Genomic DNA, 26,764 nt, shown 5'->3' on the forward strand with positions numbered 1-26,764 from the left:
GATCGGATGGAGGGGCCGTCAGTGCACACTCCAGCGGCGTGGCAGCCTCCTCCCATCCCCCCCTTCCTTGGACACACCATAGACAAACTGTCAAGAGCCAGCCAGGGGACGAGGTTCTGACTCCCCACAGACCCGAATCCTTTTGTCTGCACTCCCCCCACCCCCAGCCCCATGAGCTCCGGCAACTTCCTTAACCCTCTCGGGACCACAACTATGGAAGACCCTGCCTCCTCCTGGCGGTGCTGGGAACGGCATGGGAGCTCCGTGAGGGAAAGTTTCAGAGGTCACAAAGGGATTCAACCTTTTATGTTCTTGGAGAGTCTCTCATCCGCCCTCCCGTCCCCGCAGTGGGGTCACGTGGCCATTCCCACCAGCCACACGGAGGAAGCAGCAAGAGAGGGGAAGCGAGGGAGGGACAGAGAAGGTCCTTCTGTGTACACCGTCCCCAGGGGCAGGGTTGGGGGTTATCAAAACCAGAGGGCGTCTTCGTCCATACTCACTCCAGATGCTGAAGGGAGGAAAAGGCCTCGAGGATCCTCACCAGTTTGGGAAAAGCCTGGGGGCCCGAGACGGAGCCCAGCCTAGAAGGCAAAGAACAGAGGTAACACCCCCAGAACAGTCAAGGAGCCTCAATGAGGTACCAGGGTGGGTGTATGAGCCACAGAAGGCAGGTCCAGTCTGAGACCCCTCCCCCTCCCTGCTTCCCCAGTGCTCTCCCTCCCCTTGATTCCCACCAGATGGCACCCCAGTCCCTTCTGCTTTGCCAGACTTCACCAAAGCCCCCCGAGAAGCAGCTGGGCTCCAGGCCTGGGGACGTGGTTCCCAAACTCTGGCCTGAGGACCACCACCAGTCTTGAGAAAAATGGCTTTACTTATCTGCCGTTACATTTTTAAAAATTTTTAATTTAAAAACACTTATTTATTTTTTAAGTAATCTCTACACGCATTGTGGGGCTTGAACTCACGACCCTGAGATCAAGAGTTGCATGCTCTGCTGACTGAGCCACCAGGCGCCCCTGTGTCATTACATTTTAATAACAAATAAAACCATTTATAGAGGACTTATTATATACCAGGCACACACCGGGTCCTTCACTCAGATTAGATGTCATTTCATCCTCACAACTCTGAGCTAAGGGCACTTCTTATCCCCATTTTACAGATGGGGAAACCAAGGCACAGAGGGATTAACTAATTCACACAAGGTCTCACAGTGTGAATCAGCATTTACACCCAACTTCCAGGGAATGAGAAAAATGAAGATGGGGGAGGGCTGTTCTGTTCTGCTTTTAAAATATGGTTAAGTGGACTCAACGTCCATTTAACTGTCCTTTATTCTGAATTCGTGTCCTCTGGGGCGTTTCCTGCAAGAAAATGTTCATTCTTTGATAAAATTATGGTGCCAGCAGGAGTTATTGTATGAACCCATTTGATAAAAACAAAAAGGTGGTAACTGCCTATAGTCCCTCAAATTTACTCTAAAATATTCTCTGTCTTTGCAATCTCGAAGTCCGGGAACGGCGAACCTTCGTAAAAGGTCACGAGGGGGGAGTTCGATGTCTGATTTGAAGCTGGGCCTGACCACGTGGCCCCTGTGGGCAAATCCTGTCAGCTCAGTCTTGGTCTCCTCAGCATCGGGCCCCAGTCCCATGAGCTTGCTGGAAGGATGACGGCGTTCATGCATCTGACACTGACGGCTCGCCTCCTGGGGGCCGGGCCCATATAAGCCTGTCCAGACAGGGCCATGAACAAAACAGACAGAGATCCTGGCCCTTGTTCGTGGAGCTGACAGTCCCGTGGGCAAGACAGATAATCAAAGAAATCAGTCGATTATCTGGTGTGGGAGGTGAGCAGTCATTCAGAGACTAGTACGGTGGCAGTCGGGGTAGAATGGTACTTTCAAACACGGGAGCATTTGGCTCGGTGGAAACGAGAAGGAAGTGAGAGACTAGTGGCGTGGGCCGTGACGGTGTCTGGGGAAGAGCATCGTGGGCAGAAGGCATGGGCAGTGCAAAGGCCCAGGGGCCAGACCCTGTGTAGTGAGCCTGGAGACCCGCAAGGAGACCCCTGGGGCTGGGGTGGAGGGAGCAGGGAAGGCAGCACAGGATATGGGGGGTACCTCATCAAGGGCTGACTCAGGGAAGGACCCCGTCCCCCCACAGAGCACCTCACGGGTTCTGAGCAGCCAACAGGCCTTATCTCCAGGCCGTGAGGGCCTGCGTGGTACCAGGCACGGTGGCTGGCAGTCACACACCTAAAATAGTCCTTTCCTTCCTTCCTTCCTTCCTCAGAACTTTCTTGGGGCTTCTGGCCTCCAGGTGGCTAGTCTCCTGGTTCTGAGCCGTTCCACCTCACGGCTATTGTTCCCCAGAGCACACTTCCGACCTCAGCCTCGGGGCTTTCTAAGCTGAAAATAATTCAAACCCAGAAGGGCCCTTGGTGATTGTTTTCACGCATTTCCTCTTTCCAGCAACATTTTTAATTCTGCGCAAATGTGGCACCTTCTCTCTGTTCAAAATCAGAAATGCTTGCTTTCCCTGGGGTGCGGGGGAGCAGAGATCAGGAGGGGCAGGTAGCTGGTGGGTGACCAGCTGGGGACCTTGGGAACGCCCCTTAACGTGGCTAGGCCTCAGTTTTCTCATCTGTAAGATGGGGAAGGCAGTGACCGCCTCCCAGATCATATGTAAATTGCACTGAGTACACTGTAGGTGTTTAATAATTTCTTCCTAATTATTGGATGATTTTAGGTCCCTAACAAGGATCACACACGAATTTAGTTTCTTCCCTTGTTGGAGCAAGAGCCAGGCAAGCATCAACCCTTCGGTCACCTTCTCCAGAGGGTCCCCTTGGCCTCCCCACCCCCTGGCCACCACGGGCCACCAATCACAGCAGGGGGTAACTGCTTACACTAAACTTCGGGCTCGTTGAGGACAGTGGGCTCAGTCAATGGACTCTTTCCACTGAATGAATGGGAAGGAGGGTGTTCACCGGTAAATGGGCCACTTGGCATCACACCCAAGAAGTTCCAGCCCCAGCCCTGACCAGCCGATCCCCAGATGTTGGAAGCTGGCCTCCAAAGGGGTGAGGCAATAGGATAAGAATGATTTTGAGGGGGTGCCTGGGTGTCTCAGTCAGTTAAGCATCTGCCTTTGGCTCAGGTCATGATCTCAAGGTCCCGGGATCAAGCCCAGCGTCGTGCTCCAAGCTCAGCACGGAGTCTGCCTGTCCCTCTCTCTCTGCTCCTCCTCCCACTCTCTCTCTCTCTCTCTCTCTCTCAAATAAATCAATAAAATATTTTTTAAAAATGATTTTGGGGACCTATCTCTATTCCCGGTGGGACGGGCCCTGCAAATAACGGCAGATAAGAGACATCACAGGGACCCGAGACATTTCACTCCTCTGCTTACGCAAACTCTAGCTTCTTCAGGTCCCGGACGGCAGGGAGCTCTCCAGCTGTGTCTTCCGAGGAGCTCCTTGTCCTGGAGAGAACGGGCAAAGTTAGCGGACAGCAGGCTCTGCGCCTGTCCCTGAGCCTCTACATGAGTGATCCAGGATGCCTGCCTTTGGGCCCCAAATTCCCGGGGAGGCCTGCCTTCCTTGGGGGCTGTCGTTGTCCCCTGTTAAAAAAATATCTCAGGGGATGCCTGGGTGGCTCAGTGGGTTAAGCCTCTGCCTTCGGTTCAGGTCATGATCCCAGGGTCCTGGGATCGAGCCCCGCGTCGGGCTCTCTGCTCAGTGGGGAGCCTGCTTCCCCTTCTCTCTCTGCCTGCCTCTCTGCCTACTTGTGATCTCTCTGTCAAATAAATAAAATCTTAAAAAAAAAAAATCTCAGAATAGGGCGTTATGAAGGCCTTCCTGTGGGTTTCATGGAAAAGAGCCTCAGAGCAGGTGCTTATCAAACCCGCGCCCAGAAAGCACACAGTAGGTGGTCCAACAATGGATGAGGACAGAATGAGAAGCAGCTGCTCCCTAGCCAACTTTCTCTGCCTGCGGGATCTTCCAGCCTCGCCATCTATCAGATGGGGACAGTACTCATCCTGGCTGCCTTGAAAGGCGGCCGTCCGTGTCACTTCTGTCGCTAGATGCAGAAGGCAACCGCTCCACCCTTAGCAGGGAGGGTCTGTCTGGCTCTAGCTGAGGACGAAGTGGGTTCATGATGGGAAGCTTTGAATGGCACGAGGTGATGGGTCCCGGAGGCTCTGCCCGGGGGGTGCCTACAGCTGGAGATTCTGGGTGGCCTGGGGAGAGCTCAGGATGTCCCAAAGGAGAGGAGAAATACCAATGGTAAACTTAATGTTGAGTCCTGCCTGTCCTCAACCTGCATGGTCTGAGCCACCTCTCACGCCCTCTCCTCCTCACCTCTGGATCTGCACGAGGTTGCCCAAGTCTTCCACATCCTTTGGGGAGTTGGCCTTGAAAGGCTCGATGGTGAACTTCTCCTCCACTGCCCGGAGCAGCTCGGCCTCCCCACGTTGCTGTAGAGACTCCCACAGGCCCACTGTGTCACTCAGCGAAGCCCTGCGGAGAAAGGGCCTCAGACCCAGGCACAAGGGCCGGGCTAGACCATAATGGAGGGGCAGCTCCATGAAGGAAGCTCCTACCTATTCAGACACTGTCCTCAACTTTATCCCTACCTCCTCCAGGAAGCCCTCCATGTCCACTCCAGTTCCTACTGATGCCTCCCTTTTCTCAGCCCTCCCAGTGGTTTGGCTTCGCTTTTTGCTTTGGCTACCAGGGAGCTCAGTGGTGAATCCTTGGTTGAACCAGTATAATGGTACAGGACTTCATAGCTTGGGTGAAGTATATTTGGGGGGAAAGTGGGAGATATTTTCTGCAGATGAGGCTGAAGTGATCAAACAGATCACAGAATGATTTAAATGAGCCAAGTTAAGGAATCGGAGGGATAGAATATGACCAGATGCAAGTTCTAGGAAGACTGCTCTGATGGACAGTTGAATATGAAGCAGAATGGATACTGGTTGAAGGGCCATGGGGGTGGCTCAGACGGTTAAGTGTTGGATTCTTGGTTTGGGCTCAGGTCATGATCTCAGGGTCGGGAACTCAAGCCCCACGTCTGGCTCTGCTCAGCGTGGAATCTGCTTGAGATTCTTTCCCTCTCCCTCTCCTCCCCCACCTCTCTAAAATAGAAAAAAAAATTCTTAATTAAAAAACTCCACAAATATGGGCAGAAGGCGCTGTCCTTCACGGGCTGTGTGACCTTGGGCAAGCTGCTGTCCCTCTCTGAGCCCGGATGTCCTCATCTTGAAAACGGAAGGCATCCCTTCCGCCCCCCACCCGGCTACTGTGCATACGGAACGAGCCCCCCACCGCGGTGCCCAGCACCGGGCCCAGCACCAAGCCCATCGCGGAAGCACTGCCCCCCTGCCCCCACCTGAAATGGGTGACACAGCGGAGTCCCACGAGGCTCCCCAGCCCAGTGGGGTCGATGCCAGTGCTGCGGAGGTCCAGGGAGAAGTCTCGGCCGGCTGCCTCCAAGGCGCTGCGCAGCACATAGGCGTTGGGGGGTGTGAGCCGGGTGCCCAGGAAGGAGAGACGGCCCGGGAGCCCCTGCACCACGTGCTGCCAGAGCCCGGCGTCCGCAGCCTCGTGGGCACAGTGCAGCAGCTCCAGCAGCCGCCCGGCCCGGAGCGTCCCCGGCTGCAGCCGCTTCAGGTACCTGCTGAGCGCCTTCTGCTTCCTGGCCCCCACGGCGGCCCCCGCCGGTCCCGCGAGGGCTCCGAGGCCGTCGGCGTGAGGCTGGAAAAGCAGCCCAGCCAGGAAGCGCGGCACGCCCTCCAGCCAGTTGTCATAGGGCCTCTTCTTCCTCGGGGTCAAGGCCAGGTACTGCGGCAGCTCCTTGTCCTTGATCTCGGTGCTCAGAGCCAGCCACACGGCCCCCAGGAAGCATTGCAGGAGGAAGCTGGAGAAGGCCAGCTCCGCGTCCGGGGCCCCCGGGACGGGCTGCACCAGGCCTTGGGCCACAGCCCAGGCCCTCACCTCCGCCGACGGGAACTGGCTGTCCCGCAGGGTGCCACGGTGTCTGCGGCCCAGCTCCCAGGCCAGCCTGGCCAGTCCCGCCAGGGCCCCCGGGGGGCTGTCACGGGCCGCAGGGCCCAGCAGCCCCACGTAGAGTCCCGTGAGCGTGGAGGGCAGCTCGGCCTCGCCGCCCAGCTCCAGGAGGGCCTCAGAGAGCCGGCACACGGCCCGGCACACGGCGGGACTGTGGCTGAGGCTGAGCAGGAAGGGCCGGCCGCGGAGGAGCGCCAGGGCTCGCTCTCGGCGCTCGGCGCCCCCGGCGTGCTCCAGGGAGCGGGTCACGTAGGTCTCGGCCTGCTCGGCGGAGAAGCCGCTCACCTCGAACAGGACGTCGGCCTTGCTGAGGCTCTGGGCCAGGCGGCCCCGGGGCCGGGCCGTGAGCAGCACGGTGCAGCCTCGCAGCAGTTTCCGCTGGAAGAGCCCGGCCAGCAGCCCCCGGAAGGAGCGCGGCTCTGTGGACACGGGTCCGCCTGCGCTGTGCAGGAGGCCATCTTGGCCTTCGAGGCCCTCGAAGGCGTCCAGGATGAGCAGAACCCGGTCGGGCCTGCTCAAGATGTGGCCGAAGACCTCGTCCGCGGGCTGTGGCTGGGGGCCCAGGCAGAAGAGCAGATCCTGCAGGCGGTAACCGTCCCCAGCGCGGTCCAGACAGTGGCAGGGGAAGTAGAAGACGAAGTCGTACTGGGGCAGCTGGCCGCAGGCCCAGGCGCGGCTCACTTCCCGGGCCCAGCGGCTCTTCCCTTGTCCTGCTTTACCCAGCACGGCGATCACCTGCGTCTCCCGCGGCCGCCGGCGGTCCCCGGCAGCCAGCAGCACCTCGGCCAGACCCCCGCGGGCCAGCTGCCGCTCTGCCCAGTCCGGGGTGGCCAGCTCCCGCTCCTGGCTCTTGTCGCTGCTCCTCTCCAGCCGCGCCCTCACCAGCTCCACCTCCACCAGGATGCCTTCTGGGTCTGCAGGCTCGGCCCGGTACTTGTCCCGGAGGGAACGGCAGAACTGCTCCACGCTCTCTGCAAAGGCCCAAGGGTGTTTGTGTCTGTGCGTGTGTTGGGTGGGGACGGTGCTAGCAGCAGGACAGGCCATCACCAGCCTGACGGCCATGGCCAGCGTCTTCACCCCTGCCCCTGTCGGTCCCTACCCGCTGCCTCCTTTATTACCGCCTTGCTCAGTGACGCGGACGTACTTCATTCATTCATTCATTCATTGACTCTCACACCCCTCATTCACCTGTCTTCTCCCGTCTTTATCCGCCCCTTCATTTACTCCCTAACCCCCTTCTTTAGCGCCCTCGCTACAGAAAGTCCATGGGGTGGGGGGCGGTATTAAGAGTTAAGAGAGTGGAATCCGTGTATCTGGTTCAAATCCCAGGTCCATGGCTAATTACTGTAACCTTGAGCATGTTACGGACCCTGCTACGGCTCCGGGGGTCCCCCAGGAGTCCCCGCTCTGCAAAAGGGGGATGATATTAGGGCTTTTTTTGTCACATGCGTGATTCCATGTATCTGCTTGAAGAGCTCACAGAACAGAGTGAGAGATCGGGGCTCGGTCCTCGTCTCGTCATCCCACCTCCCATCACCCCCGTGCCCAGAGTCAGCTCTCTCCTTCGTCCGCTCTCCCCTCATTCATTCCCTCGGCCCGGAAAACCAGATGCCAACCCCTGGCGCGGGCTTACAAGGGCAGGACCTCAGCTCAGCCCACATGATTTGCTCACGGAATCAAATGAGCGGAGGGGCAGAGGCGTGGGCATGGCAACCAGCAGGAAAGGGCTGAGTATGTATTGAGTGACTGAGACAGAGCCGGGCCTGGGTCTCCACCTCCTGTCCCCAAGGCACAGAGAGTCCGCCCCCTCTCACTCACCAGGCCATTTCGGAGGCTTGCTGGAGACCTCATGAGCTTCCAGGCACTGGGCAGGGGACGTCTGGTCCTCTGCAGACGAAGAAATTTGGGTGAAGGGCCTGCCGGGGACCTTCGTGCCTCAGGGACATTCAGTCCTCTCCGAAGGCAGAACCAACGGGTGGGGGGACTGGGGGCTGGGTCTCCCCCGAGACAGTGGTCATAAGGTGGTGACCTGAGGCTGTATCCCACTCAAAGAGGCCCTTCTTGGGCCAGCGCTGCTTTACAAATGTTAACCAGTGCTTTAAAAAGCGTAGTACCTATGTAAAAACCGAGAATTTGCAGATTCTGCTGACCATTCAGAAGGTCTGGCTCACTGGGTCTGGTTTCGTGCCCGGTGGCAAGCAGCGGAAGGCCAGTAGTCCGGTTTAGGTGGGACATGGGTTCTCCTACGCCCTCCACTCCCTGGAGACCCCCCTGCCTTGTTTTCCGTATAAACACAGCCTGCCCGGGGCGCCTGGGTGGCTCAGTGGGTTAAAGCCTCTGCCTTCAGCTCAGGTCATGATCCCAGGGTCCTGGGATCAAGCCCCGCATCGGGCTCTCTGCTCGGCAGGCAGCCTGCTTCCACCTCTCTCTCTCTGCCTGCCTCTCTGCCTGCTTGTGATCTCTGTCTGTCAAATAAATAAATAAAATCTTTAAAAAAAATAAAATAAACACAGCCTGCCCGTCCCTGTGGACAGCTTGGCTCACGGACCTGATTGAGACGATGCCTTCGCCCAGGGCCTCTGTCCTGCTTCCTTTAACTCCCACGAGCCCCCCAAGGGTCCTTACCTGTTGTATTTGCGCGGGAGGTCAAGGCTGGTTCTGGCATGCCAGGAAGGTCAGTTGCAGACGGGGCAAAGGGGCTGGTGGAGCCAGGCCGATCTGGGGACTTGGGGAGGCTCTGCACAGCTGGGCCACCGGAAGGAAGCACTTGGCTGGCCCGGGGCATCTCGCCTATATTGGGACAGAGGGAAGGGTCAGAACAACCGGGTATCCACCCCGGGCCCCACTTGGGTCACCCCTCTATCCCAAAGGAGGCTGTGCAGCTTGAGAAGTCTGGGGAGGAGACTGGGGAACTTCCAAAGGAAGAGATCTCAGGACAGGACTGAGGAAAGAACTCTGGAGTTACAGAGTGACTTGGTTTCCCCACCTGTGAAATGGGCACAGTCTGTTACAGTAACACTCTTTGTGCTCTGTGGTCAGTGTTCATTGGCCTGGATGTCAGGTCAGGCATGTTCCCTTGCTTTGGGGCCACCAGTGCCTTATACAAAAAACGCAGCATCCAACGTTTAAAGGGTGCTCTTGGCTAGGGTGAAAGTCTCGCCCACTGGCTTCATCTTCTCTCCCAGCCCTGAGAGCCCAAACGAGCCTTGCCCTGGGCAATTCACAGCTCCTCAGTGGGGGAGGTCAGCAGGGACCATCCTGCTGATCAGGAAAGAAGGCAATTCCCAAAAAGCCACGCAAAGAGGCACACAAAACCGCTCGCCACGCTAGGCTAAGAGAGTGCAGAAGAGCCTCCGTGACTCTTGTAAGCCTCTCATTTTGTTTGGCTTGTGAATGAGCAAATATTGATGTGATTTTTAAATATAATAAGGTTTAACACAAAGGGGGAAAAAAGGCAAATCTTTTTTTTATGGTGGGGGAAAGAGATAGATACATAGAAAACTATAGCCCCTGAGTGGGTCCCTCACCCAGACCACCTTGGGGACCTCTGCCCTTATGCTTTGATAGATGGGAAAGGGGGTCAGAGAAGGGTGTTCTGGGGAGGGAGGATTATGAGAAGGTGTCAGATGCTTGGGGTCAGGGGAGGACGGGGTCAGGGAGTGCTCAGGGAGCCACAAGAGGGGGCAGGGTGAGGGAGGCTAGGTCTTGAACACTCACCTTGATAGATGACCATACTGGACACCCCTGTCCCTGCCCCTGAGATCTGCCAAACTCCCTGGGGCAGAGAGGGGAGGCTGGGGACAATCTGGATGGGTCCAGCAGGAAGGCTGAGACAGCCCAGCAAGGAACTGGAAGGGGGCACTGCAGGAGACAAAGGCGGTGAGCACCAGTGTTCGTAATCCTGTTCTCTGATTATGCTATTAAGACCTGACTCCCTTTCTAAAGGGCTCCACTGTCCCCCAGAGCAGCAGTTGTGTCTGTCCCCAGCACCCAGCAGAGTGAGCGGGCAGACAAGGTGCTCAGCTCATAGCTGATGAATGAAGACGGCTGCTGGGCAAATGCCCTCACAGGTGGGGACTCCTGGCTCTATCTCCCAGGGAGGTTCCCTTTTCAGGCACGTTCTCGGGCACAGGCTGAGCTGATGCGGACCCTGAGGATGGGACTAGCCGGGATGGATATGGGTGACACCGACATGTGGGGGGGGGGTTCCTGTCCCTGGTGGGCCTTGCTGTGGCCACTTTTCAGGCACCCCCGGGAGGGAGGAAAACCCCCCTCTCCAAGTCCCTGATATACCATGCATCAGGACGGTCTCCTCCAGCCAGCGCTGGCTGGATTCTGGCTCCTTGTTGAACACAGCAGGAGGCGACAGGCAGGGCAGTGCCGAGGAGTCGCTCACTGGCCCCACCAGGAACGTGCCAGTCACCATGGGCACAGTGACGGGCTCAGCTGTGAGGAAGAGGACCACGTTAGATCCAGGGGACCGTGGGTGGGATCTGAGGGGGCCTCTGGCGGGACCCTTCTGGGGAGGATCACAGAAGCAGAGTGGATCTCTCTCCTGGCAGTTGGAGGGAGTTCCTGTCCTCTTCTCAGCTCGGGGGGGAAGCTGTTCTGTTGGCAACTTCCCTGTGCCAGGGAGCCTTCCACACCCCCGGCCCTCTCCCTGTCACTGGCTGTTGGGTCAGGCCCCTACCACCTTCCACAGCCAGCCACTGAGCCCCTTGGAGGACCCTAAGAGGCCCCAAGCACTCCCCAAAGGAGGCAGGGTCTGTCCTGTGCTGTCCCATCTGAGCGGGGCAGTTTCTCTCCTCCGTTTAGTAAACAGATAGAAAAGGATAGAAATTTGCTTTCCCATCAGATTGAGAGCTCTCTGAACACAGGAACTACTTCCCTATCACCCCGGGGTCTTCACAGTAGAGCTCCAGTCTCCCCCATCAGATTGGTGGTCTTGGAAAGTAGGAACCCAGTCTCTCCCATCAGACTAAGAGATTTCTGAAGGCAGGGATCACCTCTCCATGGTTCTGGATTCTTCAGGGGCAGGGCCCCAGTCTCCCCCACCAGATTAGATCTTTCTGAGGGCAGGGACTAGGCTTCCCTCATTAGACTGTGAGCTGCTTCCTCACTCTGGGCCACTCAGGGGCTAGTGTCCCCACCTTCGCAATAACAGCTGAGTGGGATGAGAGGGGAGGTGGAGGGAGCGGACGCAGCCTCTGGTGGGGGACGGTGAGCCTGGGGGAGTGGCTCGCTGAGGGAAAGGGCTCTCGGGAGGCCAGAGGGCGCTGGGGGACCAGCTGACCCTAGGTGACTCTGCACTCCAAAAGGAGAAGTGTGGTCTGGAGGGGCAGTGGAGTAAAGCAGAAAGTGGGGGCCTCAACTCTGACTCAGAGTTTAAGAAGGGGTGTCGGGGGGGAGGCTTTGTAGAAGTTGAATCTCCCAGCGGCCTTTAAACGGCAGAGCAGGGGCCACAGAGTCATGACCAAATCTTGGTTTGAATCCCAGCTCCACCTCTCACTGGCTGTGTGATCTTGGACAAGTGACCTCCCCTCTCTGAGCCTTGGCTTTCCACTGCCAGTTCGTTCATGCTCCTGAAGAGGCCCTGGCTTCCCTGCCTCACACTCTCCCCACCGGTGCACCCCACCCTGCTCACCTAGCTTCCTGTGTTTCAAGTCCACGGGCAGCTCCTCTGGGAAGGCTGCAAAGAGAGCATCATGGTCAGCCGCCCCAAGGAGGGTGTGGTCCCGGCCATGAGGGGCCCATGAACCCCAGCAGCCCCTATGGTCTTGCCTTTAATGGCTGGAAAGTGGCCCTGCAGCTCCCAGTCCCTCCCCTTCCCCTGACCCTTGCCACCCTGCTTGCCTGCTTGTGCCCAAACCCCACTTTGAAGACCCAGGGCAGCGAGGGCCTAGAAGAGGCAGAACCACAAAGGGGACACAAGACGATGCTGAGTTTAGGAAAATAAAAACGAAAACAACAGCAACCTGCTTGGGGTCCCTCCCTAGCCCGGTGTTTTTGCAACAGAGCCTCTGTGAGCCTTTTTTTTTTTTCTTTAAAGATTTTATTTATTTATTTGACAGACAGAGATCACAAGTAGGCAGAGAGGCAGGCAGAGAGAGAGAGAGGAGGAAGCAGACTCCCCACTGAGCAGAGAGCCCGATGCAGGGCTTGATTCCAGGACCCTGGGATCATGACCTGAGCTGAAGGCAGAGGCTTTAACCCACTGAGCCACCCATGTGCCCCGCCTCTGTGAGCCTTTGATCACTCATCTGGGAAACAGGGGCAGAGCTTCCTACTTTGCAGGAACGCATGGAAAATCGGTGAGCTAAGAATTGAGCAGTAGCACACCAGCGGGGAAAAGTCCTACGTGCCCCTCAGCAAGGGGCTGCTTAAATCACGGTTCACCCACCCAGCGAAATACCGCGCGGTGCTGAAAGAGAACGAGAATGCTAACAGACCTACGGGGAAGTGTACTGGTGTCTGCAGTTTACTTTGAAATGTTCCCGATATAAAATGAATGGATGAGTGGGTGGATGGAGGGATGGACGGACGGACAGAGGTATGTTAAGGCAAATATTTGCAGTATGATTCTTTCACCTTTATTTCGTGTTGCAAAGCTTCATAGTAAAATGCTGGGGGAAATACTTATCAAATAAAACGAACAAAGCAAGCCAGCAAGAAGAATTCCCTGGAGGGAACCAGCAAAGTAGGCTGTTTTCAGGGAGGCAAACTGAGGGTCTGGGGACAGGAGTGGGAGGGAGATTTTTTTTCCCACTGAATATCCTTGCACCTTTTGAATTTTTATAGCATGCACCTGCTTTATCTGTGGACAGATCAAGTAATAGGTACAAGTCTGATATGTGGTCTGGAGCTTAGTAAGCTCTCACTCGACTGTTCAGCTCATTTTACAGATATTGGTACTCAGTGGACATTTACTGAGGCGCTACTGGGGGCCCTGTGTTAGATCCTGGGGGTGTAGTTCACGAGTAAGGAAGACCAGATCGCTGTCCTTGCAGCAGGGAACCAGGCAAAAGGCAATATATTTTAAAAAGTCCAGATGGTGACAAGTGCTAAGGGACAAGGAGAGACACAAACAAGGTGAAAATCAGCAAGATGATCCATGTGGAAAGGTGGTCAGGGAAGGCTTTCAGGAGGAGGTGACATGTTAGCCAAGACCTCAGGGATTCATAGGAGCCTGCCTTGGGAAGAACTGGGAAAAGGGCATTCCAGATAGAACCTCAAGAGCCAAGGGTACATGAGGCCCTGGGGCTGGAAAGGGTACGTGAATTCTGGGAATGGTAGGAAGCCAGTGTGGCTGGAATGTCCTGCCCCATGGCAAGCTTGGAGAGGTGGGAAGGGTCAGATCATATCTGCCTTGTGTATGTATTTGGTAGCCATTGGAGGGTTAATGGGGCAGCAAAATGATCTGATTTGCATTTAAAAGCTGATGGGATAAAAAGATGACTGCCAGTAAGGACAGATTAAGGAGAAAGGGAGACAGAGTAGGAGGCTCAGAGAGGGACAGGCATTTGCTCAAGGCCACAGAGCCCAGAGACAGCAGACCCAGGACTCATACCCAGTTCTTGCTGACCCTAGAATCTACAGTTGAGGACACCTCCCTCAAACACAGGGGTGACAACTAAGGATGAAAGAGAAGCCAGAGCCCAAAGGTCCTTTGGGAAATGGCAGTCAAGACAGCCAGGGGCAGAGATACACCTGGAGAATGGCCATTAGCACCGGGGCTGTCTGCTTCCTCCCTGGGTCACCAAGGAGCAACAGTGAGGGGAGTGGGGGGTGGGACATCCAAACCCAGGCGGAGCAGACAGGACTTAACAAGGGAAGCCACTGGGAGCCACAGCAGGCTCTGGAGCCAAGGCAGGGCCAGGAGTCAAGCAGGCTGAGGTCAGATCTGAGAAGGGCTTACTCACGTCTTTTCTGACTTTTCTGCCCTGCTTCCTCCAGCACCTCCACATTCTCGCTGATCATTTCTTCCAATCCTATGTGCTCGACTTTGGGGGAAAAAAAAAAAAAAGACTGCAACACATAGTCAGCAGATGCCCAAAGTGAGCCTTCATTGTCCCTGTGCTGGGGCAGGGTCTGACCATCCTTCGAAGGGAGGTCATCAGGTTGCTCACCAAGGAACAAGGAAGGAAATGCAGGCTGAGCCAAGAGTCCCCCAACTTACTGAAAATGTCTTTGCCCAGACCATCCAGCTGGGAGTCCTGAAACACGTACTGGTCCAGTTCCGCTGCCCAGACAAGGAAAAGGACAGTCAGTCAATGAGTTTCTGAATACCCACAGTGTGCCTGGCCTTGGGGTGGGCACCAGGGAACTGTGACCCTCCCGCCTTGGCATGCATGGGGCGGGAGGCTCAATCAGTGTTTCCTGACTCAAAGATCAAGTTAATGAAGGAACCCTGAACCTTCATGGGCTCTCAATCTAGTTGAAGGGATGATACACATCCATGAAAACGTAACTATTGCTGTAAAGTAGTACAAGGCAGTGTGGTAGAGTTGTCACGGGCTTTAAGTTTCAATCCCAGCTCGACCCCCGTTAACCCTACTAGCTGTGCAAGCTTGGACCAATGACTTAACCTTTCTGGGGTTCCACGTCCTCAGCTGTGTAATGCAAATAAGAAATGCCTACAATCCAAGGATGCATGGTGAGGATTAGAGGCTCTGCCTCTAAGTTAAAGCATCAAATACAGTAGCCAGGACACCACAGGCACTGAAAACAGTGGTTCATTGTATCTGACGGTACATGACTGGGAGCCCGGGGAAAGACAGCTGTCATGGCAAGAGAGCAGAGGAAAAGTATATGGCAGCATGGGTCTGTCAGGGAGGGCTCCAGGGGGGAGGGATCCCAGAGCCAGCCATTGAAAGATGGTCACAGTCAGAGAGGTGGAAAGCGGAGGGTTTTGAGCAGTGAGGACGGGGTGAGGAAAGGTGTTTGAGAAACTCAGAGACAGGTGTCTGCAGGAAAGTTTCATGTTGGGGGAAAGGTAGGGCTTGATTTTTTATCAGCAATGGAGAGCCATGAAAGGGCGGCAGTGACCTTGATATCTCTGATGATGGTGATGGTGGTAGTTGGGTCGGGGTGGGCGGGGCACCTGACTCACTCTTTGCAAATTCCTTTCTTTCCTAAACACTTTACACAGAGAAACTCATCCAATCCTCAGCCATCCCATGAGGGAGGTGTGATGGTTATACCCACCGTGCACATAGGGAAGCCATTTTCTACATATATTTCAAGATGCCTCAAATGATTGCACACTCGGGCCAGAGCCTGGCTTTCTAGAAGCACAGAGAAAGCCCAGTGATTTGGACGAAGCTTCCCCCTCCCCTTGCTTCGGCAGCTTCCGCTTCCTGCCAAAAAAAAACACCCTAAATCCTAAGTAATGCTCAAATCCTTCATCACTGCCTCCAGCTGTGAGGAATACGAAAGTCCTCAACACCAAACACTTCTGCTTCCTCAAGTAAGTTCCCAAGAAGGAAAGGAAGTGGGCAGACTTCTCAGTTCTGTAATTTTTGAGACACACAGTTACCACTCTCCATTTTCCACTTTGTGTGCTGCAGGATTAACTGTGGACTGGGGAAAGACTGGCCGCATTCACGCTATGCATGACCTCCTGAGTTATGTGGTTCTTGGGTTGCCAGGAAAAGGGCCACAAAGAACAGTTGTGCAGGTTGTTGACTGCACAAGGTTGCCCAGCAAGAGGAAAAGTGGGGGTTGTATTCTCCATAAGAGGGGGCATCTTTTTCTAATTCAACAGAGACTCTGTATGAGATAGTGGTAAGGAGGGAGACTTTACCCCACTCCCCTCCAAAAAACAAAAGCAAAAATCAACAGCAACACCTCTCCCCAAAGAGTCCTGCCCTTAACTCAAAGTAGTAGCCCTTTTCAAACCTGCAGATAAGCCTCTCACCTTAAGCTTTAGAGAATCTCCCCACCCTAGACACTTTCCTCTTCATGGTTAAACAGAAGGACTTTGAAATGAGAAAGACCTAGCTTTCAATCTCAGAGCTGACCATTACTATCTCTAATTCAGGCTTAGGTACATTGCTTTAACTCTCTAAGCCTCGATTTCCTCCTCTGCAAAAAGGAGATATTAATAGGATCTATTTCCTTTGTTGTTGTTGTATGGATTCAATGCAGTAACACACATACAGTGATCAGTGAGCAACAAATGAGCCCAAATGGTAGATATTACAAATACTAGAGTCATTTGGCTTAGGAGCTAAGGAGAAGACAGGGAGGGGTATATGGTATGGGCTGTGTGGAAGGAAGCAAGAAGAGGAAGAAATATAAAAAGGTATAGAACTGGAGGCAGAGAATATAAAAGGCTTTGTTTGCCTGGTGGTCATTGGGCAAGAGGTCATGTCCCCATTTCCCTGGAGTCTCTTTTCTAGCTCTTGCTCTGCAATCCCCCCACCCCTTGCCCTAATTTATGAGGGAGGAGCCTGCTGTGACTTGTGGTGAGTGGGTGAGGTTAGCGAAAGAGAAAAGGGAACTCTTCCCCTCGACTGGCCTTTCTCTGGGTTCAGAATGCTTCCTCACCGATATTGGCATAAGCCTCCCTGGTCTCTTCATCACCGTCGATGTCACACAACAGTCTGCTGAACTGTTCGCAGTTGATGGTGTCCACATCGGGTTCTGGAGGGAGAAGCCCCACGGATGAAGCAGGAAAATTCTGGGAAGAGGGGTGGTGGGGAAGGAAGGAGAGGCGGGGCGGGCCTGGGAGAAGTCCCCTTCCAAGCAAACAAGGGAGCGTTTGGAGCTGTCCGTGGTGCTGAGCAGAGCTCGGCGGTCAGAACGTCGCCTGCCCAAGCCTCAGCTGCTGACTGCCTCCCCCGCAGGCTGAGAGGGGTGAGGAAGGACTTGGGAGGGGCCAGAGAGGGGAGAGCCCACCTGAGCAGAGATCAAGCTCTTCTCTAGCCAGGTCCGTCTGGTCATAGAGGTGGTAGAGCTGCAAGGGATCAGCACTACTGTTGAGAAGCTCCAGGTACCCGCCTTCTAGAGGCCCCAGGTCCATGGCAGCACACTGCCCACTGCCTGGAAGGGAGACACATTCAGTCAGTGCAGGGAGCATTGGAAAGATGTAGAGAATTAACACCTACCACAGTTCCTAGCTGGGTCACCTGGTGAAGGCCAGAGTTTGGGAGAGCCACAGAAAGTGAGCAGAAGTGCTCATTCGGCACCTCTTACACACTCCGGGCAGTGGAGAGAGAAAGTCCTATCTCCTTCCCCCAAGGAACTTATAATCACTCTGGGAAGATGCCACCATACAAGATAGGGAACTGGGGAAGTGTAGATTCAAGACCTCTTACACCTGGGAGCCAGGAGGCTTGGGGTCCACCTCAGGCGCTGCCATGAGTGTTAACAGTCGAGATCTGTAGAGCACCTGCCATGCGCCAGACACATGGGCTGGAACTTTCCATTCTTACATCAAAAACCATATGAGGTAGATACTCTTACTATCGTCACTTTTCACATGAAGACGCTGAGGATCCGAGAGGTGAGGTGAGGGACCTAAGGTGACCCAGCTCCACGTGGAACCAGGATTTGGTGCTGGGCATTCTGACACTAGCATATGCAATTAAGTGCTATGCTCTACCACCTTAGGTGATCTCGAACAAGTCTCTGCTCCTCTCCATGCCTCAGTTTCCTAAGCTGTAAATTGCAGGGGTCGGGGCAGATTCTAACATTCCTCATTAGGTGAAGGGCGTATCAGATACCTTCGATTCCGCTTCATTCAACCTTCCAAACACCCTGGACATGTCCATGCAAAAACTTGTAGGTGAAATTTCATAGGTGCATAATTCATGATAGCCAAAACAGGGAAACAACTCAAGTTTCCCTCAATAAATGAATTAACAGGGGCGCCTGGGTGGCTCAGTGGTGTAAGCCTCTGCCTTCGGCTCAGGTCGTGATCTCAGGGTCCTGGGATCGAGCCCCACATCGGGCTCTCTGCTCAGCAGGGAGCCTGCTTCCCCCACTCTCTCTGCCTGCCTCTCTGCCTACTTGTGATCTCTTTCTGTCAAATAAATAAATTTAAAAAAATAAATGAATCAACAAAATGGGATAAATCCAAACCATGGAATGCTATTCAGCCATAAAAAGAATGAGGTACTGATACAGGTTACAACATGGATCAAACCTGAAAACGTGATGATCATCGAAAAAAGCCAGACACAAGGGGCCATGAATGGTATGATCCCATTTATATGAAAGTGCAGAATAAGCAAATTATACAGATAAAGTAGAATAGTGGTGGGCTAGGGTTGGAGAGACTTGTGGAAAAAACCAGGGGGCAAATAATCATGGAGGTGGGGCTTCTTTTGGGGGCTGTCAAAAATGTTCTTTAGCGAATGTGGGGATGGTTGTACCACTGTGTGAATATACTACAAAGACCACCAGTGGTGCATTTTAAATGGGTGAATTGCACGGGACCTGGGTGGTCCTGTTGGTTAAGTGTGCAATTCTTGATTTCAGCTCAGGTCATGATCTCAGGGTCCTGGAATCGAGCCCCATGTTGGGCTCCCTGCTCAGCAAGGACTCTGCTTGAGACTGTCTCCCACTCTCTCTGCCCTTCCCCCTCCTCCCGCTCTCTCTCTTTCTAAAAATAATTACTTAAAAAAATAAATGGGTGAATTACATCCCAATAAAGCTGTAAACACAAAGCAAAAACCAGCCTGGGAAGATAGGCATTGTTGTCTCCATTTTGCAAATGAGGCCAAATAACATCACTGATAACACGCAGCTCTTTCTGGGTAAAACCACTCTGAAGCCTCATGCACCTGCCTCTGGGCTCCTGCTCCACTCCCTAGTGGGTTCATTTTCCAGACCCACTGGAGCAAAGTACCACAAACTGAGCAGCTTAAAACAGCAGAGCCTTGGGGTGCCTGGGTGGCTCAGTGGGTTAAGCCTCTGCCTTCGGCTCAGGTCATGATCCCAGGGTCCTGGGATTGAGCCCTGCGTGGGGCTCTCTGCTCAGCAGGGAGCCTGCTTCCTCCTCTCTCTCTGCCTGCCTCTCTGCCTACTTGTGATTCTCTTTCTCTGTCAAATAAATAAATAAAATCTTAAAAAAAAAAAGAAAAAAAAAAAAACAGCAGAGCCTTAGTCGCTCACCATTCTGCGGGCCAGAAGTCCAAAACCAAGGTGTTGCCAGAGGCTCTAGGGGACAGTCCTTCCTTGCCTCTTGTAGCTTCTGGAAACCCTCAGCATTCCTTTCCTTGTGACCATGTGGCCAGATCCCTATAATCTCTGCCTCAGTGGTCCCATCATCTCCTCTGCATGTCTCAAATCTTCTGCCTTTCTCTTAAAAGGACACTTGCCTTTGGATTTAGGGCCACCCACAAAATCCAAGATCTTATTTCAAGGTCCTTAGCTTGATTACACCTACAAAGACTTTCTCCAAATAAGGTCACATTCACAGGTTCTAGGGATTTGATGTGGACATATCTTTGGGGGGGGGATTCAACCTTCTAGACATGAAATGCAGACAATTGCTGGAAGGACTCAGAGTTTCTTAGAAGAGGCAGGAGGGGAGCTGGCCTTGAAGGCCAGAGGATCTGCCAGAGCTTCTGAGTGCCCCCGCCTGGGCCACAAGAAAGTGGAGGTGAAGTGGGGAGGACCAAAGAAGGGAGGGTCAGGGAAACACACGCACCCAATTCACCACCACCCTCCAGCTGCTTCTTTTCGTTTGACTCATTGAAAAAGCTCACTCCCTATGTGGGGGGTGGTCTCTGCACAGACCCTGGATATCACAGAAAATGAACTTTCCAGTCCAACATGGGGCCCTGGCAGGGGCTGTCTGTGGATAACGGGCTGGGGGGGGGCAGTAGGCTGCAGGAACCCAAACATCACAGACTTGCCTCAAAGGTCCATCCAGCCATGACTGGAGGAAGCAGAACTGAAAGATGGGGCCCCCACCCTTTTCTTGTCATGAAGCCAAGCCTGGGGTTGGGGGAGGGGGAAGGAGAACTCCCACCCCTCTCGGCACAGCGGCCTGAGAACTAGAGAAGAAATCTGTTCTCTCCGGGAGGTAAAAGAATCCCCTCCCTAAATCTTGCCCGCGTCTTCCTCCCCTTCTCAGTCTGGGGTGTTTAGGGACAGCTTACATTGTAGCAATCTGCCTCTTTTTCCAGGCAGCCGGATCTGGTGACAGCAGCTCAGGATTGAGCCCAGGCATTTCACCAATGAGTAACAGGTTTATTGTTTATTCCCAGAGTAAAGGTCTGCCAGGGGCCTTCAAGTCCAACCTCCTTCACTCTCCAGAACAGATGAGACCCTGAGAAGGGACGCAACTTGCTCAAGGCCCCATTACCTGTCCCTGGCCAAGCCTGGACCTGATCTCCCCCAGCACAAAACTCTCTGTCCAGTGCTCTTTCCTGCCAAGCAGAACGTTTCCATTCAATGAACAACTCCCATCATATCTAGGCCCAGGGATAAGGAGGGACCAGGTCCTGTCGCAGATGGGTGATGGCAGGAGGTGTCATGGGGAGGAGCCTGAAGAATTGTAACCCAGCCTCACTGTTGACGGGCTCAGCTTCAAACTTTGGACAACGTTCCCAAATGCGATCAGATCCCAGAGAAACACATGGACAGAAGAGAAACAAGCCAACGTGTGCGAGCTTGGGAGTCAAACAGCCTGCCCCTGAAACCATTCCTACCCACCAACCACAACCTGGGAAAGTTCGTTTTATCAACCTCCTGGAGCCTCAGTTCCCTGATCTGTAAAACGGGAATCATAATCGGTAACTCATAAGGATCAGGGGAGTTAATTCTCCTAAAGCCCTCGGAAAGGCGACTGGTGCTTAGCGAGCCGCTCGGTGAATGGCGGTTTAGAATGGCATCTGTCATGTACATGGTGAGCAAATGTGGAGGATGGCATCATCATCACTATTATTATTATTAATGATTATTAATTTGCTTCTAACCTCTGTGAGGTTGATGAAGGGACCCCTTCTCTTTCATTTCTCCATAAGTCACAACATTGCAAAGCCAAGCTTTCTGTTCTTTTACATAAAGAGGACCCACAGACCCCACAGGAACAAGAAAACCCCCCAGAAGTGCAGCCTGGGAGGTCTGCTCGTGTCCCCCATTGCTACCACTGAGAAGGTGACTGGAGAAAAGTCACCCACGGCCCCAGGTTCTGTGTCATTGGTTAAACCCAGACAAGAGGATGTCTACTCTTGGGGCGCCTGAGTGGCTCAGTCTGTTAAGCATCTAACTCTTGGTTTCAGCTCAGGTTGTGATCTCAGGGTCTTGGGATCAAGCCCTGCATTGGGTTCCATGCTGAGCATGGATCCTGCTTAAGATTCTCTCTCTCATTCCCCCTCTGCTTCCAACCTTCCCACTCATGCACTGTCTCTTTCAAAGAAAATGAAGAAAAGGTAGAAGAAGATGACGTCCACACTCAGATACCCAGAACATACACCTCAGCGCCTCCCTTCCAGCTACCCTGAGAAGAAGCCTACACTTTATGCACCTGTCTTGAGTAGAAAGGGATCTCCAGCTCGTAATGGGCTTCTGCCTCCATCCCACCCCCCATCTGAGCCCCCAAAGAGCTCTAGGGAGCAGGGAGGATTTAATGTCCATTTGATAGACAAGGATACTAAACACATCCATCAAATGGCTTGTCCAAGGTCAGCTGGTTGGAGAGTTTGAGTTTGAATCCTGGCTAGGAGGCATCAAGCAAGTGACTTCCCCTCTCTGAGTATCATTTTTTCCACTACTAGGTCAGGATAATGAAGCTTCCCTTGTGGGACCACTGCAAGGCCAGGAGAGGCTCTTGGAAGCACACAGGAGGCCTACAGTCAAAGGAATCCCATTATGTTAGGACTCTGCAGACCTGGGGCTCATTTCTGGAGTCTAGTCTCCTGGTCTCGATCTCCCAAAGCTGCAGTGCCTCCCATTCACGCCTAGATTGACTTATATCTTGTCTTGTGTCCTCCCAGCGTCCCTACAACCATGTCCCCTGTGTCTCTAGATGTTTAAAAGGCCTCTTCAAAGGCCCCTGACTGGACTCTTTCCTCCATGTGCCACTCTAGAGGGGACATGGGACAGAGCTGGCTCAAATCACCCCACTGCGGAGGGCAGAGTCCCCTTCAGCTGCGACTGCACAGGGCAAATCACACAGTCCTGTAAAGGCAGGAGCTCTGTCTAGCTCGCCTGTCCCCAGACCCCAGCAGGTGCCTGTGCATGGCAGGCTCTCTCCATCCATAAAAGTGATACAGAACTAGAATCCACAGGTGCCCGCGTGACCTGGTGTGTAGATCTGATTCTGCTCAGTCTAACACACACATTTGTGATTCGTTTTCCCATTGTTCAGATAAAGAAAGAGGCTGAGAGAAGATAGGTAGGATCTGAACCAACAGCCTGGCCCCAAAGCCACAGTTCTTCCAGCCACTCTGGGTCCCCAGGCACCCCGGGGAGGTGCCCTCGCCTGGTGACAGGAGGCATGGGTGACAAGACGATTTCTCCTTTTGAGAAGTTGTCTGGGGGAACAGCAGAGAAGTGGTCTGTGTCTTTTTGGTGAACGAGCAGTATTTTTAGAAGGTCCTCTTTGAACCCGCCCTTCCCTCCCAGGCTACTACCTTCCACGTCCAAGCTGAGAAAAAGTTCCTAATCTTTTGGCCACCAAAAGTCCCTTGGGGGTTCATTTCTGTCCCCTCTTTGTACTACACCACAGGTTTTGAAAGACCATCGGTATCAAAATGGTTTCTGGAATAAATTCATTTCTCTTTCCCCTGAGGGCAATCGAGTATTACCAGACTGTTCTAACTCTTACTTAAGTAACCTGACTGCCAGTGCCTGCTGCCGCAGTGGTCCCTCCCCGCAGGGGGAGTGTGCTGTGTTGGGAGCTGTGCTAAATGCTCTAGATGGATAACCTCATTCTACTCATTTTACAGAGGAGGACGATAAGGCTAGGCTCAATGTAACAGGTGATCTCTTTCCAGACAAGGGAGTGTATCCTTGAGGGTCTCGGGCGGCCCTGAGAGGGAGAAAGGGGCACCTTTGCTACCCCAAACTCTTCGGGGTTGCCCTGCACGGTGAGAAAAGAGCATGAGAAGAAATACTTCCTTGCATGTTGACTCTACCTCTCCTCCTGAGGAAGGAATGAAGATCTTTGGACCTGTGGGTCTAGACAGTGGCGTTGTGTTCCAGCTCTGCCTTTAACCTTGAGGACCCTCTAGCCTTAGTTTCACCAAATAGGGGCGGAGCCCACTCAGTGAGGTTATTTTGAGATTCCGGATTCCTCATTGCTTGTCAGCCTTCCCCCTCCATGTTCCCCCAAGGCCCCCCTCAATACCCCCTTGCTCCCCAACCTCATGACAAGCTGCTTCCGGGGGTCAGATGGTGGCAGGAAGCCAGGAGCCCAGGGCGACCTTATCTTCCCTGACCAACCCCCAAACATTATCTCTTCGAGGCTAATCCAACAAACAAGTTCCTCTTCCTTTGCATCTCTGTCCTCCAGATAAATTCTAAAAGACATAGGCACTGGGTTTCATCCAGATCTGTAAAACAATGATTTACTGAGCATCTCCTACAAACAAACAAACAAACAAACAAACAAAAAAACTCCACTGAGCTCAGTTCTCCAGGGGGCCCTCAAGAGGTTTAAAACACAGTCCCTGCCAAGAAACTTGCAAAGCAGGTTCAGATGATATTTTAAGAGGAAGACAAATTGTGATGATAATAATACAGTGGTTAGGACTGCCTGCTCTGGGTTCAAATCCCAGTTCCCCACTAACTTGTGCCCTCCCGTAAGTTCCTCAGCCTCTCCCAGTTGTGAAACCCACCTCACCTGGTTGGCAGAGTGCCTCCCTCATTATGTTGCTCTGCCTTGCCTAAAGTGACATTTCCAGAAGTGCTACCATGATGTAAGTTTCCAAATAAAAACAACCAAGGTGTCACTAGATCGTGCACTGCTGGTCAAAAGTGGAAAGCTAGGAAGATGCCGAAGGTTGGCAACCGTGGGCTTCTGTGTGCCGGCTACCCTGGCGTACGGCCCGGAGCCTGTTTGAATACCAAAGGAGGCAGAGGTCCGACGACCTCACCATTCCAGGTTGGGGATAGATCTTGCAAAGAAATGCTCCCACAGCTCCACATAGGACCTGCTGAATTGTTTGGGGTGACAGCGGGTGGATGCCATCCGGGTGTCCGTGGCTGAAGGAGGGGCAGTCAAAGAGAGCCAGTGTGACCCATGGAGGAGGAGGCAGGATCAGAAGCGACAGACCCGATGCACGCCCAGCCACGTAGCTCAGAGCGCACAGTCAGAAACGGAAGGAGCTCCGAGAGCCCTGAGCCAGACATGCAGGGGGCCATCCAGGCGCCTGGAAACGCAGTGGAGAGGTTCCGCGAGCACACGCAAACCCAAGGACGCACCTCGAACGCATCAGAAGGCAAATCTCAGAGCACGAGGCACTGCCTAAAGGGGATGGAGGGCGCACAACCTCCCCTGCCGAAAGAGGGCTGCGGAGTATGGTTAAAAAGCAACCCGGGAGGAGCGTTTAGACCTTGGCCTCCTGCTACTCTGACCTGACAGTTTTCACTGGCGTGATGTGTTACATGTAGCATCTGCTACAACATCGATGAAACCCCTGAAGGGGCTGAGGTCGGGGTGCCCATCTACCAGCTGCTGGAGGGCAGGGGGCTCCCAGCTTCTAACTCTGGGCATAGCTCCAAGTCACACCCCTTCTCCAAGGGGAGCCCGTGTCCGATGACTGGGACCTGTGGGGTGCAAAGGTCCGGTCTGTTGCCTCGATTTGTAGTAACCCTGAGAGCTGTCCCAGCTCCAGCGCCCTCTGTGGGGGGCAGGGGTGTGGCTGAAGCCCCTGTAGAGACTTAGGGCCGGCCCCCCAGTCCCGCCTCCTCCCTCTTCCTGTGTGCCCCCACCTTACCTCGCCTCTCCAATCAACCTCCCATGTGCAAACCTTCAATTCTGAGTCCAGTCTGCTTCCTAGGAACCTTACCGGAGGCAAGCTCATTCTGTTTTTCCACCAGGGGTCCTGGTGATCATACAGAACCCCACAACCCCCCTCCCCCTCCACCTCTGAGAGCTGGGACAAGCCACCTATCTAGTCTGGACCCCCACTGAGGACATGCACGTCGTTGCGACTTGGAAAACCTTTGGGATTTGAATGATAGCACCTCAGCTGGTGCGTGTGCCCAGACGGCCAGTGACCGGGGGTGAGGGGTTCAAGGCAGGACGCAAGATGAGAAGGCAGGAGCCCAGCAGTAAGAGCTACAGCTGGGGGAGGAGGCCTGGTGGGTGCTCGTCCAGAGCGCCAGCCCCCTTCCAGCCGTCCCGGCCCCTCCCACCTCCAGGTGGCCTTCCCTCTGCACGTCCCAGCATTCCAAGCTGCAGTCAGTGACCTGGAAAGGAGTCCAACAGGCTTCCCCCAAGCCCCGCTCCCGGAAGACAACCTGAGCCAGGAATTGGGATGGGGAGGGGAATGAGCAACCTGTGGCCAAGCCAGGCCCTCTGTGAGGGGGGGTTAGAGGCTCTGAGTCACAAACCATGGGCCAGCCCTGCCTGCCAGCATCCAGCGACAGAGACGAGCCATTGGCAGGTTTGGCTGTGAATCAAAACTGCCTGGAAAGGGTGCTAAGCACACGGCACCCTGGCCCGACTCCCAGAGATTCTGTATTTTTAAATGAGCACCCTCTTGTGCCCCCTCGCACACACACTTGCCTTGTACGGAATTAAAATGGGTTTTATTTTCAAGGCAGCCTGACTTTCCTCTTGCCAAGAAAACCCCAGCGCCACTGCTGGGATGACTTTTCTTGAGCCCTGGGAGGTCTGAAATTCTCCTTCTCCCAAGTGACCCTTCCAGACTCTCCATTTCTGCCACCCTTCCACTTCTCCCCAGCTGAAAATCCTAGAACCAGACTTCACATCTTCCTCAATTCTCTTCCTCCTCCTTCCAAGAGTCCCTGTCTACCACTGATGGAGCCCTCACCAGCCTCACACCCTGCATGGTTACAGCTGCTACTGGGTCTTTTCCCCAGCCCCAGTCTCTCAAACGTCAGGTGTTCATCAGTCCCCTTTACAACTTTTGGGTCAGATCCGCCTACCACCTATTCCACAAATTGCCAGAATTTGTATTGTCCTTGACTTAGCTATTTAAAGAAACAAATGTATTGATGTTAAAAGAAGACCCACCAGAATTGAAAGCAGGCGATCAAACACACACCGGTACACAGATGTTCATAGCACACTCTTCGTAACAGACAATAGGTGTAAACTACTCAAGTGTCCATCAGCAGATGAATGCAGAAACACCATTCTGTACACTGGAATTCTGTGCACTGGAATATTACTGAGCCATAAAAAAAGAAGGACACGGCGACACCTGCTACCACAAGGAGAAGCCTCAGAAACATCACACTCAATGAAAGAAGCGAGTCACAAAAGGACAAATACTATAGCATTCCACTTACACAAGGCGCCTCGAGTGGTCAACTCCAGAGACAGAACAGCGAAAAGTGGTGGCAGGGGGAGGGGGGCCGGAATGGGGATTTCGCGGGTCCTGGAGACCAAGTTTCAGTTTGGGGCAATGAAAAGGTTCTGGAGAGGGATGGTAGTTGTAGAGCAGTAGGAACGTATTTATCACAGCTCGGTTGTATATTTAAAATGGGTTCGTTGGTAAATTTCATATTATCATTTAAAAAAAAAAAAAAAAAGGAAACTTTCTAT

General features: G+C 53.8%; 1 protein-coding gene across 1 annotated transcript in view; it reads right to left on the bottom strand.

Annotated features, from left to right (window-relative positions):
* The window catches only part of CIITA (class II major histocompatibility complex transactivator), a gene marked incomplete at its 5' end in the record, with an annotated part of 45,138 nt that overhangs the window by 6,096 nt on the left and 12,278 nt on the right, over positions 1 to 26,764 (bottom strand). Inside the window, 13 exons of the mRNA XM_080830199.1 lie at positions 501 to 581; positions 3,408 to 3,479; positions 4,360 to 4,518; positions 5,393 to 7,040; positions 7,888 to 7,956; positions 8,695 to 8,859; positions 9,787 to 9,930; positions 10,363 to 10,515; positions 11,714 to 11,758; positions 13,989 to 14,069; positions 14,246 to 14,308; positions 16,618 to 16,713; positions 16,969 to 17,112. Coding sequence (XP_080686325.1) covers positions 501 to 581; positions 3,408 to 3,479; positions 4,360 to 4,518; positions 5,393 to 7,040; positions 7,888 to 7,956; positions 8,695 to 8,859; positions 9,787 to 9,930; positions 10,363 to 10,515; positions 11,714 to 11,758; positions 13,989 to 14,069; positions 14,246 to 14,308; positions 16,618 to 16,713; positions 16,969 to 17,112 — 2,920 coding nt within the window. The remainder of the gene's footprint in view (positions 1 to 500; positions 582 to 3,407; positions 3,480 to 4,359; positions 4,519 to 5,392; positions 7,041 to 7,887; positions 7,957 to 8,694; positions 8,860 to 9,786; positions 9,931 to 10,362; positions 10,516 to 11,713; positions 11,759 to 13,988; positions 14,070 to 14,245; positions 14,309 to 16,617; positions 16,714 to 16,968; positions 17,113 to 26,764) is intronic.

This window comes from Martes martes, assembly GCF_963455335.1.
Source record: "Martes martes genome assembly, chromosome: 18".
Classification (NCBI taxonomy): domain Eukaryota; kingdom Metazoa; phylum Chordata; class Mammalia; order Carnivora; family Mustelidae; genus Martes; species Martes martes.